This window comes from Lathamus discolor, chromosome 3 (genome assembly GCF_037157495.1).
Source record: "Lathamus discolor isolate bLatDis1 chromosome 3, bLatDis1.hap1, whole genome shotgun sequence".
In the NCBI taxonomy this organism is placed as follows: Eukaryota; Metazoa; Chordata; class Aves; order Psittaciformes; family Psittacidae; genus Lathamus; species Lathamus discolor.
Genome location: NC_088886.1, coordinates 66,179,617 through 66,197,373, shown reverse-complemented (window position 1 = coordinate 66,197,373; position 17,757 = coordinate 66,179,617). Strand labels below are relative to the sequence as shown.

The 17,757-nt window shown below is 42.4% G+C and overlaps 1 protein-coding gene across 6 annotated transcripts in view; it reads left to right on the top strand.

Moving 5' to 3' along the window:
* AGAP1 (ArfGAP with GTPase domain, ankyrin repeat and PH domain 1) overlaps positions 1–17,757 on the top strand; it is a 327,080-nt gene that overhangs the window by 84,720 nt on the left and 224,603 nt on the right. For all 6 annotated transcript variants that reach the window (XM_065669649.1, XM_065669647.1, XM_065669648.1 and 3 more), the window contains exons 2-3: positions 8,680–8,738; positions 12,966–13,053. In XM_065669649.1, coding sequence (XP_065525721.1) covers positions 8,680–8,738; positions 12,966–13,053 — 147 coding nt within the window. The remainder of the gene's footprint in view (positions 1–8,679; positions 8,739–12,965; positions 13,054–17,757) is intronic.

Below are 17,757 nucleotides of genomic sequence, written 5' to 3'. Positions count from 1 at the left end.
AGACAAGGGTGAGGTGGGATGGGCTGCCTGGGAGGAGAAGGTGAAGGAACGAGGGTGAACAGTTGCAAACCTTGGGATGGCAGAGATGGATTTGCTTGCTTTCAGCTCTCTGCAGACTTGCAGTTTATCTGCGAGTGGCAGTCAAAGAAAGAGTCTTTGTGTTATAGTTACTGAGTCCAAAGTTCATCTCACAAATGAGTCTCCAGAATAAATATTTTTTCCTTATGCAGGTTTGCTGCTTTATGAAATGCCTTATTAATAGCAGGTGCTTTTTCAATAGGAAACTGGGAAAGGAAACTGGTTTTTAATAGCATTTAGTCACATACTACTTATTTTAACTGTTATTTTGGAGGCAGTTTTAAGATAATGGCAGCCTCGAGTCCTTCCTTCTTTGCTTTGCCTTCTCTCTGCTTCTTCCCCATTCATATCCCATCCCTGACAGTGTTCAAGGCCGGGTTGGACAGGGCTTGGAGCAACCTGCTCTATGGAAGGTGTCCCTGCCCATGGTAGGGTGTTGGAGCTGAACGCTTGCCCCATGAGGGTAGAGGGAGAGGCTTTCACACAGACCCAGCCTGGGTGTTGCCACCCCAATGTCCTGCTTTAGTTTCTCCATCTTGGCTATTAGGAAATAAACCCTTCTATCTCAGCAGATCTATTTGCAATTGAAATGAAAAGGGGCCCCTTTTCACTGTTTCCTTGTTGCTGTAACTAAGGCTCTCACATTGGTTCCAGCTCAGCATTAATTCCCTTGGAGAGCATGCCTTGGATTGCATGAACATTTTTTTGACGTTTGACAAAAGCCTTGTTTAAACAAGTTAGATGTGCATCAGGCTAATAAATATAAACCCCATCAGATCGTTCCTGCTGTGCCGGTCTCTGGAGAACACTGTCTCATTTGTGTATTTTCCACTAATCATCCCCAAATCTAGTATGGGTGATATCAACTTAGGGAAAGTGGCCTTAGTATTACATATGGTATAGGCAGGGAAAAGAAGGCTCTGTTTTGACAACCACCATAGCAATCTGAGAGACATGACTCGAGCTCTAAAAAATGTTTTTAGCAATGTGTTGCATAAACAAGTCATAATCTCCCTGGTGGAGAAGGGAGATGTTTTTCTCGATGTACTCCTCTGCAAACATGCTGGGCCTGTTTTCCATAGCCACAATTGAAAGAACAGAAGTAAAGCTGAATGATCATCTGGTGGCAGAGTGCAGGTTGTGGGTGACAAGCAAGGAAGCTGTGCCAGGAGTCAAGTTTGTAAGTAATTGAGCTTTGATACTGCCTATTTTTGGGTCTGGATGCTCTGGCTGCACCAGATGGTTCAGGACAGCACAAGTCTGAACATCCTTGGTTGTGCAGTTGCTCACTTTACAGTCTGGTCTAGCACTGTTTGCTTGCAGGTGACTTGAGAGGGAAGAGTAGGTGCGTAGAAGAGCATTGGCCAGGCTGGATGGGGCTTGGAGCAACCTGCTCTAGTGGAAGGTGTCCCTGTCCATGTCAGGGGGTTGGAACTGGGTGAGCTTCAAGGTCCCTTCCAACCCAAACCATTCCACGATTTGCAAGTTGATCACACCCATTTAACCATATTGACTTCATCGTGGCTGCATGGGTGTGACAGGGGGTAAAGTTTGCCTCTGTCTACATTAATCACACTTACAGCATGCAACCACCAAGCTGAGAAATTGAGAATAAACTTCATAGACGGAGGAATGAATGATGTATTGGGGAAGGGCGGACTTAGCTTCTCTGGGGGAAGTCTTGTCTCACATTTACTGGAGTTCTTTAGCAGGAGGGAAGGGAAATCAGATGCTTTTGATGAATGAAAGAATTGCTCTTGCTTAGAGACTTGAGCTGAGCTGCCACTGGATAAGAGGGAGGGTCCTCTTGTGTATAGAATGTCCTCAAAAGTAGGAAATCATCTATAGATACGTATCATGTACAAATAGTTGATTCTTCCCCTTTGAAAAAACCCAGCAGCAAGTCTTGGAGGGATCTGTGCTGCAGCAAGTGTCCTACTCCACTATAGCTCTATAATAGATGTAGTAAAGAACAACTACCTGTGCAGGTTGGATGGGGCTTGGAGCACCCTGCTCTAGTGAAAGGTGTCCCTGCTCGTGGCAGGGGGTTGGAACTGGACGAGCTTTAAGGTCCTTTCCAACCCAAACCATTCTATTACTCTATGAAATTCCCAAGCCCTACAGTGTATTTTGGGCAAGGCTCACTCATAGACTGATCAGGTCGCATACCTCTTCCCATCACTTGTCCTCCTTTTGTTTCCATGGCAGCACAAAGGATAATGCTGTTGCAGCAGCCGGTTGCTGCAGGAAGATAGATTAATGGTTTTGACCTAAATAACTCTTTAATATGGTTCTCTGTTACAGGGCATCAGGTTTCAGACATCAAATACATGTGGGGCTCTAATGAGCTTCAGCTGAGGTGCCTGATGCCTTAAAAAAGCTGAGCTCAGTGCAGTTTTTCTCCTTATAAATAGCAAGTAGGTATTGTTAGGGATTAATCTGACCAATATCAAACATTTATGTTGGAACTGTAATAGCTCTTGGATTTTTGTCCTTCCTGACAACACAGAGGTGGATGTGGGAGGCTTTTAAACTGGCAGCTCACAAAAATCTCTCTTGTTTTCAGATGGTAAATAAATTCCTCTGCAATGTGTGTATTAATCCTGTTGATGAAGTGTGAATACAGTGATGTGCATGATGGGACGTCACTTCCCAGCACTCACCAGAGCCTGGCTGGATTCCCCAGCTGAAGCTGTGCAGAGAAGGGCTGGGAAGGGACATGACCACACTGGGATTCTGCTTTTTGGTCAGACTGCATAAGGAGAGCAACTGATACTTCTGAATCTCAGGAAGGAAAAAAGGAGATGTTTTGGAGCTGTGTCGTTGCAGCAGTGATTTCTAATTGGCTTATAGGGGAGAGCTCTATGATCTATACTGCACCTGGTTCGGGGCAGTCCCCAGCGCACACAGGCTGGGGGAGACTGGATAGAGCAGCCCTAAGGAGAAAGACTTGGGGGTGTTGGGTGAGAAGCTCCCCATGACCTGGCTTCAAGGACAAGGGCCTGTAGGGACAGGCCGGGGGAATGGCTTTAACCTGCCAGAGGGGAGACTGAAATGAGCTTTTAGGCAGAAGCTCTTCCCTGTGAGGGTGCTGAGGCGCTGGCACAGGGTGCCCAGAGAAGCTGTGGCTGCCCCATCCCTGGCAGTGTTCAAGGCCAGGTTGGACACAGGGGCTTGGAGCACCCTGCGCTAGTGGAAGGTGTCCCTGCCCGTGGCAGGGATTGGAACTGGATGAGCTTTACGGTCCCTTCCAACCCAAACCAGGCTGGGATTCCATAATGTGAAGAGGACAGTTAGAACATGTCGTGAATGTTCAGCTGCTGGTCTCTTTATCAAAACCTGGCTCATGCACCATCATTTGTGTGGACACTGAAGTACCCAGCTAACCAACATAGTTCTAGTACAAATTACTCTGAAAGCAGTGATTTATTCTGAGTTAATCCCAAGACCCTTGGAAGTTAAGGTGAAGAGGTCAAATACTTGCAGATAGCACATGGCAAACAAGCCTTGGGATTTGCCTTTTTGGTTTTCTTCTATTTTAAATGAAGATAGCTAACTTAGAGTGACGGCATGACTGTAAAGCATTGGATGCACCGAGCTGCAGCATGCAAAGCACAAACTGTATAGTCCCCAAACACGCTCTGCTGCAGAAAGAAGAGCCTCACTACTGCATGTTGATTTAAACATATTGGAAGAGATTTGCATAATAAATAGAACCACATGTATGAAGCTGATCAACTGGGGTCTTGTTTGCATTACTTCCCAACTTTGGAATTCAAGTGAACTCAACCTTCACAGCTAAGTACAGGCTCTACATATGAAAGGAATGACTTTCATCAATAATTAATCACAGTTGTATGTCCTATTCATTTAACTTCTGCATCAGTGATCAAAGCTTCAAATATGCATGGTGTCAATCATTTCTTTCTCTTTAAAACATGCACCAGAAGACAGCTGAAGTTCCATTTGCTTCATCAAGTTTTATTTTCCCATATAATAGCATCTGGTTTTCTTCATATTTCTTTTTTTTTCCTTAACATTTCCACTACTGCATGTAGTTTCTCTATGCCACTTATGCATCACCGTGCCGAAGCACAAACTACAGGATGATCCTTGGCTGTTTGAAATCCTCAGTTTAGTAACTCAGCTCCAGCCAGAGGAACCTTCTGGGTTAGTACCAATAGTAAGAACCAGGTGTATATGCTATATTGTTCCACATGAACACAGTGTTGTGGTAAAATCTTGGACTTTGATAGCCATTCTTGGCAAGGTCTATGTTCTCCGTGGCATAGGACAGCAGCAGGCTTCCAAGAAAGTCTGAGTGCTTCAACACTGTGTATGAAATGCTGCTTAGAGTAAGTTTCCAAACAAAAAAATCCAAATTTCCATCTTCAAACCCAGGACCAGTTACTAAAAGCTAAATAAATATCAGCAAACAAATGTTACTGAGGGACAGCAGGGTCAGTTCAACCATTCATGGCTCAAGAAGAGGGGAGGCAAGTCCCTTAAGAAAACTGGAGAAGTTTCATAGCAGTTATAGAAACAACCACAGCAAAAGCCTGTCTGATTTTTAATGCTGGAGGCCCTCTAATAACCTAAATGAACTCCATTTAGTGCCATAGGCAGCAGCTGTAAAGCAGCTCATCAGCCCACAGTAAAATACTTCCAGCTGGGGCTGATTAGATTCACACCACCCTTGACACCCATTGGATCCCTCCTGCTCCAAAACTTGCCACAAGCCAACCAGGTCTGTTGGTTAATTAAACAATAAGAACCCCAGCACCATCACAGCAGCCCACAGCCCCACCATCAGCAGTGCCAGCACAAGAGCCTCTGCTTCACTCCTTGCACTGCTTTTACTCCACTCACCTTGTTTTGTCCTTTATTGTCATGGCTGTATCTCACCCTTGAGTGGCAACTGAGTCCAAAGCCTAAGAAGCTCATGGTTTTCTTTTATTCTGTTATTGACATGAAAATGTATTGGCAAACTTGTGTACAAGGAGGGATGAGCAAACAGCAGGCACATGTCTCTGCAGTATGACATGAAAAGACTTAAATCTTCTATGATGCTTGGAAACCTGCTTAGGAAGAGCTTCCCTCGGGCTGTTCTGAAGTCCCTTTGCTGCTCTTTTAAATGGGGAAAAGCTATGAAAGAAAGAAAGAAGGAAAAAGACAAGGGATTCCTTTGGAAAGCCTTGGCAAAAGATCTTTTTCTGTTTTATAAGAACAGGAGCCCTCAAAAACATGTGAAAGAAGTTAAAGGACCAACAACTGCATCCCTCGCTGATCCCCCCCATCAATCGCTTCTGTGTTAGGAGCAATATTCAGTTCCTTCCTACTTTGGAGATAAAAACCCAAGCGTGAACAGGTATAGAAAATACTCTATATTCCCACTTGCCCACAGTGATGCAGATAAAGCCACACATCTTTTGGAACCGTATCAAAGCAGCCCTTTCAGACAGTATTTCCCAAAGCTTGTGTGCTAATTTTCTCAGCAAAGAGGGAAATGAGCAGCTTTTGGGTTGAGACTTGTGCTGCTACGAAAACATGCATTTTTCAGAGGAGGGGTAATCTCTCAGCAGTTCAAGTCAAAGCACCAACTCAATTCCATCATGCTTAAAAATATTTTAAGCTTTGCATAAAATAGTTGGAAGAGTGTGTCAGGTTCCAAAAGGCCCTTTTTGTATATGAATTGTGTTATTCATTATATATCTGTTGAAAAACAAAAGGCAGCTTTTGATATGGATACTCTCTGCTCATACATGCTATTCCATGGGTTGGAAGCGTAAATTACGCTGGCAAGGGAAGAAGACCCTATAGATCTCATGGTAAAAGTTTAGGGGTTTTGTTTGTTGAAGAGGCAGTGGAAACCATCTGTAATTTAATTGCAAATTGAAGATAGTAAGAATATGAAATTTTAGTTTAAATGGGTTGGATTGAGATCATCTTTTTCCTTAACAGGTATATTTTGGCAATAAAATGGTATTTCAGATATTCTCGAGTATTGTGGATGCTCAAAACCTTGTGTGTAGCAGTAACCATGTACATAATGAAAAGGAGCACGTAGCTTTGTCAAGAAGCCCAGTGCCGTCTAAAGTTTGTTTTACTGAATTTCTGTTACTCTATAGCTGATCAGAATTAAGATCCATGTATTAGAGTAGGAAATATGGGGAATCATTTCTTGCTGTCTGGGACAGTTTGTTTTGAAGGTTGTTGGGAGGTATTGATGTGTTTCAATGAAGGAAGGACCACGCAGGAGGAATAAATCCATGCTTTAGACTGGATCATTCTTCTTTTCTGCAGCTGTCATCTTTCTTCTTTTGTCATTTGGCATCATGGCTTTATGGAAGTTTACCTTTCATTTCCTCTCCTTCCTGATTTAGCCTGTTAGAAGCGACAGGTCTTACAAAACACTATCTGTTGTTTTGTTTCTTGAAGAAGTGATGGAGCTCCTGATGTTCTTGTTCCCTTTGTGAGTCTCCCCCTTGGCTTAAATGGCTTTTTGCAGTTCTCTAAGGTGGCAGTGATCTGCTCACTTGTCTTTTAATCTTCCTATTTTGTTGAAGCTTGTCAGCATTGGTAGAATGTTCTCACACACCCCACCAGTGAGGTGTAATGCTTGCCTAAGACTGATGGTTTTCCTTGACTCTGGAGAATGTGGAGATCAGCTGAAACCTCCTTGTGTTGTATGACCTTGGCTTGTTCTGCTGCTGCTGAGTTGTGGAGATAAAAGGGCCAGTTTAACTTTTATCCATGTATCCATCTTTTCCACATATTAATGAAGGAAGGAATAATGCATGCACAAGTATGGTGAAAAGAGAAATAGGCATGTTCAAATCGTGCTATGCAAATGTTAGATCAGATCATGCAAATGTATAGTTTTGGAATTGTCAGGAAGAAGTGTTTTGGAACAGAAGTACGAAATACGAATGGTACTTTGGGTTGCGAAGTGGAACACGGGGTAGCTTTGGTCTGTTACGCGTTTACATGTAATTAATACCTAGTAAAAACCACTGTAGTGGAGTACTACTGGGGCAGTATTTCTTGTTCCAATATTTTGCATTGTAAAACGTGCATTTTAGCTGTGATGTGATGCTGCTCTGAGATGAAGGCTATCAGTGAAATTATAGGCTGACCAATGAGTTCTGTTTAGAGAAGAAAAAACATGAATTCAAAGCATCAGTTATGTAAGTACATGTTAGTTGATCCCTTTACTGGGATTAAACATGCAGATTAAATCAGCACTTTATAATTGTGAGCTTTTATTAGTGTTCCACAAGATCAGCAAGTCAAGTTACAGGAACATCTCTTGGGACACCTGCACTTCATACCATGAAGAAGTAGGTTTGTGCAAAGGGAACTCTTTGGTTTGGTGGCTTCTAATTATGGTCAGTTCTTTCTTGTTGTGGTTGTCTTCAGTTAGGCACTGGGAAAGCTTGCTTATAGCTTGTGGTTTAAGTTAGTGAGGATACCACCTGGGGTAGGAAATTGCTTCCAACTTCCTGATTTTCAAAATGAAATAATGTTTTCCTGACTGTTGTGTCGGAGGGGAAGCAGTAGCTTGCAAAACCTTTGCTTGCCTATGGACAGCGTGGTCAGGAATACTTTTCACCTCTTATTTCTTGTTTCCCATACCATTAGGAATTGATTGTAATGCTGGGACTTCATTCAGTGCTGTTTCATTACTGTAGAGTTGCATCTGATCTGCCTGGGAGGAGGGTTCTGTGCATATGAGACACAGGCCTTCATATGGTTTGCATGGTTTTGGAGAGGGTGGAGTCAGGGTTCGGAGTAATGCTGCTTGGATTTGTATTGGAAATATCATTATCTGTTTGGTTTCAGTCCCTTACAGGGGAAAAAATGATAAATGGTTTTGGAGTTAGAAAATCGGAGCTTTATTTCCCTTTGTTTGGTGTGGAATTGTTGATGAGGTTGGACCTGATGCAGCCCTCAGGACTCAGTTTCTATTGGGAGCAATGATGAACTGAACTTGCCAGTTTTCCAGAAATCAGCCTTCTCCAACCCCCAGTAGTTATAATTCCATTTTATAGTGAATGGCTTTGTGGTTTATTGCTGTCTGGATTGTGCCACTGAAAAACAGCATGTTTCCAGAAGAAAGAGATACAGTCCTTTAGCTGGGCAGAGGTGTTAGCACTGGTGCTGGTAATTAAAGTTGTTGACACTATGTAAAAACCACCGTGTTTTTAAAACAGGCAAATATTCTCCTTTACCTGGGTGGCAAAGCTACTGCTGATGGTGGCAACCACAGCTGTAGCATGATGAGCAGTCTAAGGCTGTTCTCTTGAGGAAGAAATGTATTGTGGTAGATGGGGAACAGTTTCCCACGTACAGATTGAAAGAGTCTTTTCATAGCCCTGAAGGACCGGAGTTAGTTTGAGCATGCTATTGCCAGTGGAGATGATACAGCTCGATTTACGACCAGAGAGCAGCAGAATGGGCATGATGTATCCAAGCCCATAGTGTTTCTCATGTTAGACTGTGACTTTGCTTTCATCTACCCAACACCTTAGCATGATATTCTGTGCAGCAGACCATGAAATGTCGTTGTACTGATTTTGTGCCTTTTGTCCACTTTTACAGATGCCTTTGTAAATAGCCAGGAATGGACACTAAGCCGATCTGTACCAGAGCTGAAAGTGGTGAGTTTCTATTTACTTCCATCTCTGATAATGTTACATGCAAGTGAAAACCTTGTAAGCTACATTAATAATATATAGAAAATGATTTTTCCTACAGAAATATCTGTATGAAGTTTGTCTACTTATAATCATGCTTCAAAGATCCGTTTGTATAGTTTATATCTATATTATTGCTGTTTCAACTTCTTTGGCTACACCAGTCTTTTCAGTAGGGAAGTCTTCTGTAAGAGGGGGAAGCGGAAGTTAGCTAGTTAGGTGATACGTAAAGCTCTATTTATCTCACCTTAGTAAGTTTTCACAGTGTTTTGAAGGCACAAATGTCCATTTTCCTCTCTTAAAAGAATTTAACTGAATTTATACTTAATATCAAAAAATCCCAATATTCTGGAGGTTCATATGTATCAAAGCATACATTTTGCTGTAAGAGTGAAGAGTGAATTAATAGCTGCTGACAATAACTTTGCATTTGGCCAAGCCATTTTCCATATGGGTAGAAGAAAAGGCAAAAGTTACACGGAGACAAACTGGGGGAATTTCCCAGATTTGTCCTTTTAAGTGCTGTGAACACGAAGGCTGGGAGTGAGGGCTGAAGCCTCTTCAGAGGGGCTATCAAACCAACAGCACAGGGTTACTGAGGCCGGATCACTGTCATGTTTACCACATGGAAGTCCAGATTTCAACACAATCAGTTTCTCAGATCCTACACAATGACGGTGGTGCCCAAGGTACAGAATTTGGGAGTGTATTTGGCTGGTATCTGTGTTCAGCTTCTGTTGTCCAGTGGTCACTGGAAAAGGGCTGGAACTGGATGCGTTTAAGAATGGGCATCTGGGCCCATGCCTTACTACCCCATTTCTCATCTGGTAAATGTCTTTTTCATAACCTGAGTTGGTAATAGTGGTTATGGAGGTGAAATTTATATTAACATGATAAATGCTCTTCCACAGCATGACATCTTAACTGAAGCAGCTTCCTCCCAGCTCCAGTTATGTTTCAGTTTTGATTTCAGCAGTGCACGTGCTTAGAGGAAAAATATGGTAGTAAATGGCTGTGACTATGTAAGATGGGAAGGACCTGTTAAGGGTCAGCAGATTCAGTTTAACTGATGGAATAATTTGGGGAACAAGTATCTCCCCAAATACCTTGCACAATGAAAACAAGAGCTCAGGCCTGGAAGGTGTTTTTGGATATGTGTCCAGTCCACTGTGGTATTAGCGAACTTGTGCTGGGGAGGATCAAGGTTTTCCTTGTTCGTGCCTTCCCCTTCTCTTACCCCTAATAACTCACAGCATCCACCAATAAACTTGGTTCTTGCAGTTGAGACCAAAGCTGTGACAGTTACATGTTGAAGTCCAGAACACAACCAATTGCTGAGCATCATGACCTGTTCCTGGGTACAGTTGTTTCTTGGGCTACCATGGCTGCATTATGTGAATACCTGTCGAGTATCTTGCTCCCATGTAGTCTGAACCAGTGGTAGGAACTTTGGTTTTGTGGCTGCTGCTGTAGAGAATTGGTTTTAAGTGGTCAGTGTGCATAAGTGGTAAGATTACCATCTAAGGCTTCAGGTTGTATAATCCTGGATAAAAGCAGAACTCTTACCGTGACAAAAATGATGATTTAATTATTCCACTGCAAATGATTGAAGGTGGCAGCACCAGCCGTGGCTTGAGAACTTGTGCTGCAGCAGGAAGTGCAAATGAGGGACTCCATCCACAATCCGCTCTGCCTTTCCTACACCACTGCCCTTGGGAAGGGGTTGGTGCAGTGAGTCAGCCCTGTGTTATTCCCCTGCTTCCAGCCTCCTCATCTGTGCTTGCAGGGTTGCAGCAAAGGAAAGCTGGTGCATGTGTTTCTCAAAGAATGCCAGTCTTTTCCTCTGCCTCCCTTTTTAGCCCTATTGGGCTTTATTTTTTGTTTCTGCTTGATGAGATGCTACCACTGAGTTTTACGTATGGATGATGAGGCTTCTATTACAGTCAAGAGCATGCTAGGCCAGCTGAGTGAGAGCAGGCCCTTTCCTGAATGTTGGTGGTGGTGGTATTCCCGGATCCTGTTTATCCCAGTGTGCAATAAGGATGTGTTAGGCTGAATAAATAGGAGAGCATCGTAGACAAAATCATTTGTTACCGAGGAGTATGCCAAGTGCAGACATGCTTCCGTGCTGGGTAGTCTCCAAATGCCAAGTTCCAGCAATGCATTCCTGCATTTTTCCAAACAGGCTTATGTAGGATGTGGGCAGAGGGGTTTGAATTTGTTTTTACAGCATGTCTGGCACATGCAAATAAATGATTCAGTGTTGCACAAGCCAGAACGACAGAGCATCGTGCTGTAGCCTTGTTAGCTGAATTTTCTCATCTCTGACCTGGGTGAGGGTGGCATTTTTGTTCCATAACATAGAATCTTAGAATGATTACGAGTTGGAAGGGACCTTAGCATCATCTCATTGTGCATTTCATATGTATCCATAAATAAATAGAAATGACTTGCGTTGTTTGTATCTAAAATGTGGGAGACAGGAATATGACTGCTGTAAAAACATGCTGGCATACTTGTCATACTGTGGGGAATCATCCTTATAACTAAGCCCTGATTAAGAGAGAAATGGTGTTAGAAGTCAGATTTGTCCTGTGTAAAGTGTATTGCTCCTTGTTTTTAGACGTTGAGAGTGTGCAGAGACCCAGAGCACTGCATGAAGCAGCAGAAGGCTGGTTCTGCTGGATGTGAATTTCATGTACTGGTTTCATATCTGGTAGAAAAGAGTTGGTTGCCCTGGCTCTTCCAGTGCAGGCACCAGGGTGAGATATTAAACAGTCATCTCTTGCACCAGATGAGAAGAGGAGGAGGAGAAGGAGGTAGCTGCCTCCTGAATGCTTTCTGAAGTAATTGTCCAGGGCAAACAAAGCTGTGCTGCAAATGGAGATTTTTATTGTCAGGTTTGAGGAAAATTGCTTTGGGTTTGTGTAGTTTTTATTCCTTTGTACTCTGTGGGACTGCTCCTCAATAGCAGTTATCCTACAGTGGGTTTCATGGGTTATATTTCCTTTTGCTTCTATTTCTTATGCCATCCGAGGGGCCGAAGGGTGGTGCAAGACTGCCTTCCATTTACTCTCTGCCTAAGTTGCTTCTTCATCTGAGCTGTGTCTTGCATCTCAGCTGTAGAGATGAAGTGGGCATCCTTTGAAGAACTGTTACCCTTGTTTGAAACTGAGAGTTGTTCTGGGTATACTACTTTGGTGTAGGCAATTTTTCACAAGGAGGCTGGTTTCTTCCAGCAGTTACCAATTAGGAGTAGGAAATTGGAGCAGAGAATGGCCATTAGCGTGTAACTTGTTTATGCTGCCTCTGTCAAATTGGCAAACTCACACCAAAGGCTCAGCAGAGTTCATACTGTCTCCAGGGATCTTATGTTCTGAACCTTTTGGTTACGGTCAAGATAAACATTTAAGAGCAGAGTAGGCTTGGGTTTGTTTTAAAGGATGAAATAAGTTCCTATCTCCTCCCCCCAGAACTAAGCACAATATGCTCAGGGTTGTGTTCCAACGGGGACAGCTGTATGGAGCAAGGAAACTAAAAAGACATTTCATTAAGATTGAGTACTTCTGTTTGGCTGTTGACACCCCGATGCAGATGTTTGAGCATGGACAGTTTGAGTTGTAAACTTCTTGGTGAAGTAAGGGACTTCAACAAGTCAGTGAGCATGCCAAGATTTGTCTGTCTCTAGCCACATGTATCATGTGTGTGGTTTGGTAGCCAGGCAATGTGGATCACACAGTAGAAAGCCTACAGAGATATCCTCCAGTGTAAGAGGTTAGTGATGTGTCAACATTTTGCGCCAGGTCTGATGGGGCTTGGGGCAACCTGCTCTAGTGGAAGGTGCCCCTGCCTGTGGCAGGGGGTTGGGACTGGATGAGCTTTAAGGTCCCTTCCAGTTCAAACCAATTTGTGATGCTGTGATTCAGTAAAGAGGTGACAATCTTGCTCTGAGCTTCAGGCTTCTTAAGTCTGTTTCATGTTCCCACTTAGCACTGGTGGCAAGCTGAATAAAGGAGTGCTACTAACCCAGAGTGATTCTGGCTTAGGCATTTATACATTAGCTTTTTAGTAGTTACTGTATGTGTCATCATGTTTTGGAGTGTTTATGTTGTTCTGTATGTTAAACATCCTGCTTTTTGCAGGGATTAATTGCAGTTGAACTTCATTCCCCCTTTCTTTTCCCAATCCCAGGGGATTGTGGGCAACCTTGCAAGTGGCAAGTCTGCGCTTGTACACCGGTATCTGACTGGCACCTATGTCCAAGAGGAATCACCTGAAGGTATGTGAATATGCACATTTCTCTCCCCCAATCTCTACGTCTTTATTCATTTTCTATCATGCAGAACTTAATCAGTAAAGAGTCTGATTTGCTATTTCACTGTTCATGAAGGCTTTGCCTTTAACATTTTCCAGACTGAGATAAGTATATCCGATGAGTGTAATTGTAGCTTGTTCATAACTACTTAGCGTCCTTAAATACTTTGGCATCCATGATGTGTCCATATGGGAGACTTCTAGCCCTGTATGGAGAAGAGTTGTCTGGTCTCAGTTGTTGCTGCTTTCAGTGTGGCTGTCAGAAGCCACCATTACTGTATCTAGTATCTGATTTCTGCAGAATGGGCCCTTTGGTTTGTGATGTTGGGAGAATAAAACAACTTCACAAACCTCAAGAAAGATATAATTTGTTCCTTATTTAATATATTTAATCTTTAGCCTTGCAGTTGTTTGTTTTGGTTGCTTTTAAGTTCTTATGCCATAGAAAATGAATTTATACATGAAAACATGGTGTTAAACGTGAATCCAGCTTTATAGCCTGAAATCAAAGCCATTGTAGTACCTTATAGAGGTGTATCTCACACTAAATACCTTTTTGATTTTTTTTTTTTTTATCTGTTCTCCTTATGAACTTTTAAATCCAACTCTGAGACACTGAATTTCTGGTTCCTTCTTTTCCTTACTGGCTGTTCCATTCTTTGCAGATATGGATGCAGGTAACTATACATTGTCTTCATGGCAGCTCTTGTTTAGAAGAGACAGCCGACGGTTTCTGTACTAGTGTTTTCCCCTTGTTTTGTGTATCATTTTGATTTGTTCCCTTTTGATTTTGAGTCTTTAGTACATCTCACTGTTTTTGTCTCTTGCTGTAGTTGTCTTTTCAGCAGTAGTTTGTAGCTTCATACATCTATGATAACATTTGTTTCGAATTAACTCTTACCAAAAGGAAGCTATTAAACGTAGTGCTTGACATTTTAACAGGCTTGAATTGCTGTTAAAATGGGAGGAGAGGGAAAGGGAGGGATGGACAAGGCTTTTCCTTGTATAATTGCAGTTAACAGCTTATAAGCTTGTCCTAAATATTGTTGCCGATTTGTAGCCAGGACTGATGGGGTGATAATTGGGCCTTGCGACAGAATTGTGTGTAGATCCCATTTATGCCTGCTGCTTCTGGATGCTGACACTGAGAAATGGTTATGTAGCATGAAGATCCACTGAATACAGGTCTTGAGCAAAAAACAATGAGTATCTCTACAGGTCTGTGTCCTCCTTTCATGAGCGGAAAACGATGGGGCCTTTTTTCCTGCAAGATTGAAATGTCTTGGTTGTTCACAGGGTTAACAGCTCTCTCCTCCTAAATGATGAATATTTTAGATGGTGTTCCTTGCGAGCGTTGCCATCTGTCCTCTTTGTCTTCAAGGAGTTGTATTTACAGTGCTTGAGTGACTTTCCGACTGTTTTTCCTGAAAGGATTAGATTACAAAAGCAGTGTCAAATCATGGCTTTGCACAGAAGTGTAGCTGACAAGCCTCACTAATGACACCAGCCTCACTAATGAAAGCAGCCCATTTGATTAGCTGTAGGAAAACTGGAATAATTAAGAGCTCTAATTCACCTTGCGAGGGGTAGGGTCAAGATTTCTGATCCAAGTCAGTATTAAGGGAAACTGAACTCATCCTTAGTAAACATCTGTAGTAGTGATTTGTTAGTGGTTTCTTTCTTCCTCACCCAAGGCTGCTGTTTTATAGGAAAACCAGCAGCAATGCAGATGGTTCTGTTGCATTTGTGGTGGGGACTTTTGGGTTTCCTATTCTGTACAGGAACAGTGCTGTTGATAAATGGAGCTAGGTGGAATCCTCTACCTTAGAGACCAAAGCAAATCTGCCTCTTTTCCTATTCTGAGGTGGTAGAAATGTGCCACATTGTTAAATTGGATAAAGAAGAGTTACATATATCAGACATTGAAGTGTCAGGTGCTAATTAAGAAACCCCAAGTTCACTGACTGCAAATGGCTTTGTAACAGCTAAGTTTCTCAGGCATCATGTAAGTAGTAGCCAGTTGGTGAAAAGATGGATGCATGTTTCATGTGAAAATGATGTTTGTGACCCAGGATCACTATTTCTGCTATCTATGGCTTTCTGAATTGCTACAATTACCATGAAACCTGCCCTGAATTAGACGATTGCCAGATATCCCCCAGGCCTTTAATGTAGCTTCAGCATTCCAGTAAATACATCTGACATGTAGAAGATGGTTTCATGTTTCCTTCAGCTCTCTTCTTGAAGACAAGGTATTTCCCTTGCTCCTGACATCACCTCTCCACTTAGAGGCAGAATCAGATCACGCTAAAGTGTAAAGCAGTTTTCTGTCATTGTCTGGCCCAGCATTTATTTCTGTTCAGGATTAATTTGAGCCTCTAAGTGTGGTTATAACATGAAAACCTTTGTTTTCTCAAAGAATACGTTTTCCTTGGAAAGAAAATCAACTTTTAGACTCTTCTTTGCATATTTGATATGCACAAAGCTGTCCTATGTGACACATTTAAATCAGATCTATTTTGATGTAAGAAAAGAAATCATGTATTACCCTGTCACAAGTGGGGATTTCAATAGGCTAGGACTTGGGATTTTGTTTCTGTAATGAAACAAAAAAAAAGGAAGTTATGGGAAATGGGGTATTTTAGTGATTTGTGATCTTCTAAGAACCTTCCAAGTTGTTGTAAGGAAACCTACTACTGAACAGTGTGCTGGGGTTTTTACATAGCTGAAACAAGTCAGATATGTGCAACCTGTTCTCTTGTATACTTGAATTACTACCTGTAGGGACAAAATGGAACGTGGTGGGCATGGTGTTTGACACCAAGTACTTTGCAGGCCAAAGTGAATTGAAGATTACAGGAACAGTGAGTGTCAGGAGTGTCTCTTTTGGTGTTTTGTTTCTGAAATGGAGATGAAATACGACTGAGGCTTTTGCTCATCTTTGAAAATGCCCCAGTTCGTGTCATTATTATTTCAGTGTGTTTTTCCCAGTGAGTCTAATTCATAAAAGGGGGAAACAGATAAGTTGTAGTCTGAGGTATTTCAGCTGGGATGATGCAAAGGAGGGGCTTTTTCTCTCCCATCCCACTGCCACAGGAAGGTGAGATGCTAGAACAGGCAACCAAGTGTCAACATGCACTGCTAAATCTGTCCAGGGTGATCTTTTGTTTAAGAAAGCCAAGAAAGGGAACCTGAGCTCATGTTTGCCCTTAAATTCAAAGGTACACAAGAGCTGAAATGAGGGTTGAGAAGAAAGCAGGTTCCCTGCTGAGGAAACAGAATCAGGGTAGTGGCACTTGTGGGGATTCAGGCCACCCCAGAGAGCTGTTTTAGGCACTAATAGGCATCTCTTCCTACCTGTTTGTAGAGTAGACTCAGCAGCGTACTGCTGTATTGGTACCCTCAGTGTGTCCCTGAAGGATAAGTTGCATCACGTTGCAAGTACCACTTAGTTTCAGTCTCTTACATGTTAAGGGCTACAACAATATATATTCCACCAGTAACAGGTATAGAATAAGACCTGTATGTGTTTTCCAGAAAGCTGTCATAATTTTTTTGCTTTCCAGACTTTACCTAAAAACTTTTTTTAACCCAAAAATCATCTTTTCCAGTCTGGTTGATTTTGTGATTCTCTAACAAGGTTTATTCTGGAATTTTAGTAGCATCTGCAGTGACATTTAACAACTTCATTTTGAGATACATTATTTGCAGGGCTTCTATAAAATGCCAGATCTCCTGGGTCCACAAAACCTGGTGGTGATTTGAATGGAGGTCAACTGAATCTTAAGTTTTGAAGCATTCAGTAAACTATAGCATCCAAAAATGATTAGCTGTTAAAACTGCACAGAATCAGAGACTGTGATTAATGCCTTTTAATATGGTTAGATAGAAAATGAAGAGGTGAGGGCTTCATCCTGAGGACAAATAGATGCAGTTATGCTAAATGACGTGTTTACAAAGGTCTGTGGTCTCATTTCCAAGGGGTGGAAAATGTAACAGAGCAGTGCAGTCCTGAACTACCTGACTGGGACTGCAGTTAAGCTAATGAGGAACAGGCTGATGTCCTGCTGCAGCCCAGTCGTGGCTGAACACAAGCCAGCTAGAATGAAATTCTTTATTAACCTCAACCAGTCACCAGCAGCATCTAAAGAAAACGGAGAAGTTGTGGTGCTTCATAGACCTGACATTACACACAAATGTAGTTATTAGACATGTGGGTGCAGGGAGGGGGAACGCTTCCATGGCCGATTCTCACTGTTAGAAGACTTGGTGAAAGGAAAAGGAGAAGCCAGAAGTACAGTAACCAGGCTGAGATTCCAGTCTAGTGTTACATTTCAAACAGAAGAAGAGGGAAGTGATCAATTAGCCTCCAGTAAAAGTGAGTAAAAGAAGAGCCAGCCTCTAAGCAAGGTTAAAAAGCTACCTAAATCAAATATACCCAAAAGTGGCCACAAGAAAGCTGGAGAGGGGCTTTGGACAAGGGCCTGTAGGGACAGGACAAGGGGAAATGGATAGGGCTTCAAGCAACCTTCTGTAGTGGAAGGTATCCCTGCCTGTCGCAGGGGGTTGGAACTGCATGAGCACAAACCAATCTAGGATTCTATGAAGTTTAGTTACATTTACTTGCATTAAGTCAGGAAGAGTGGTGCATGTTGTATTTTCTATATAA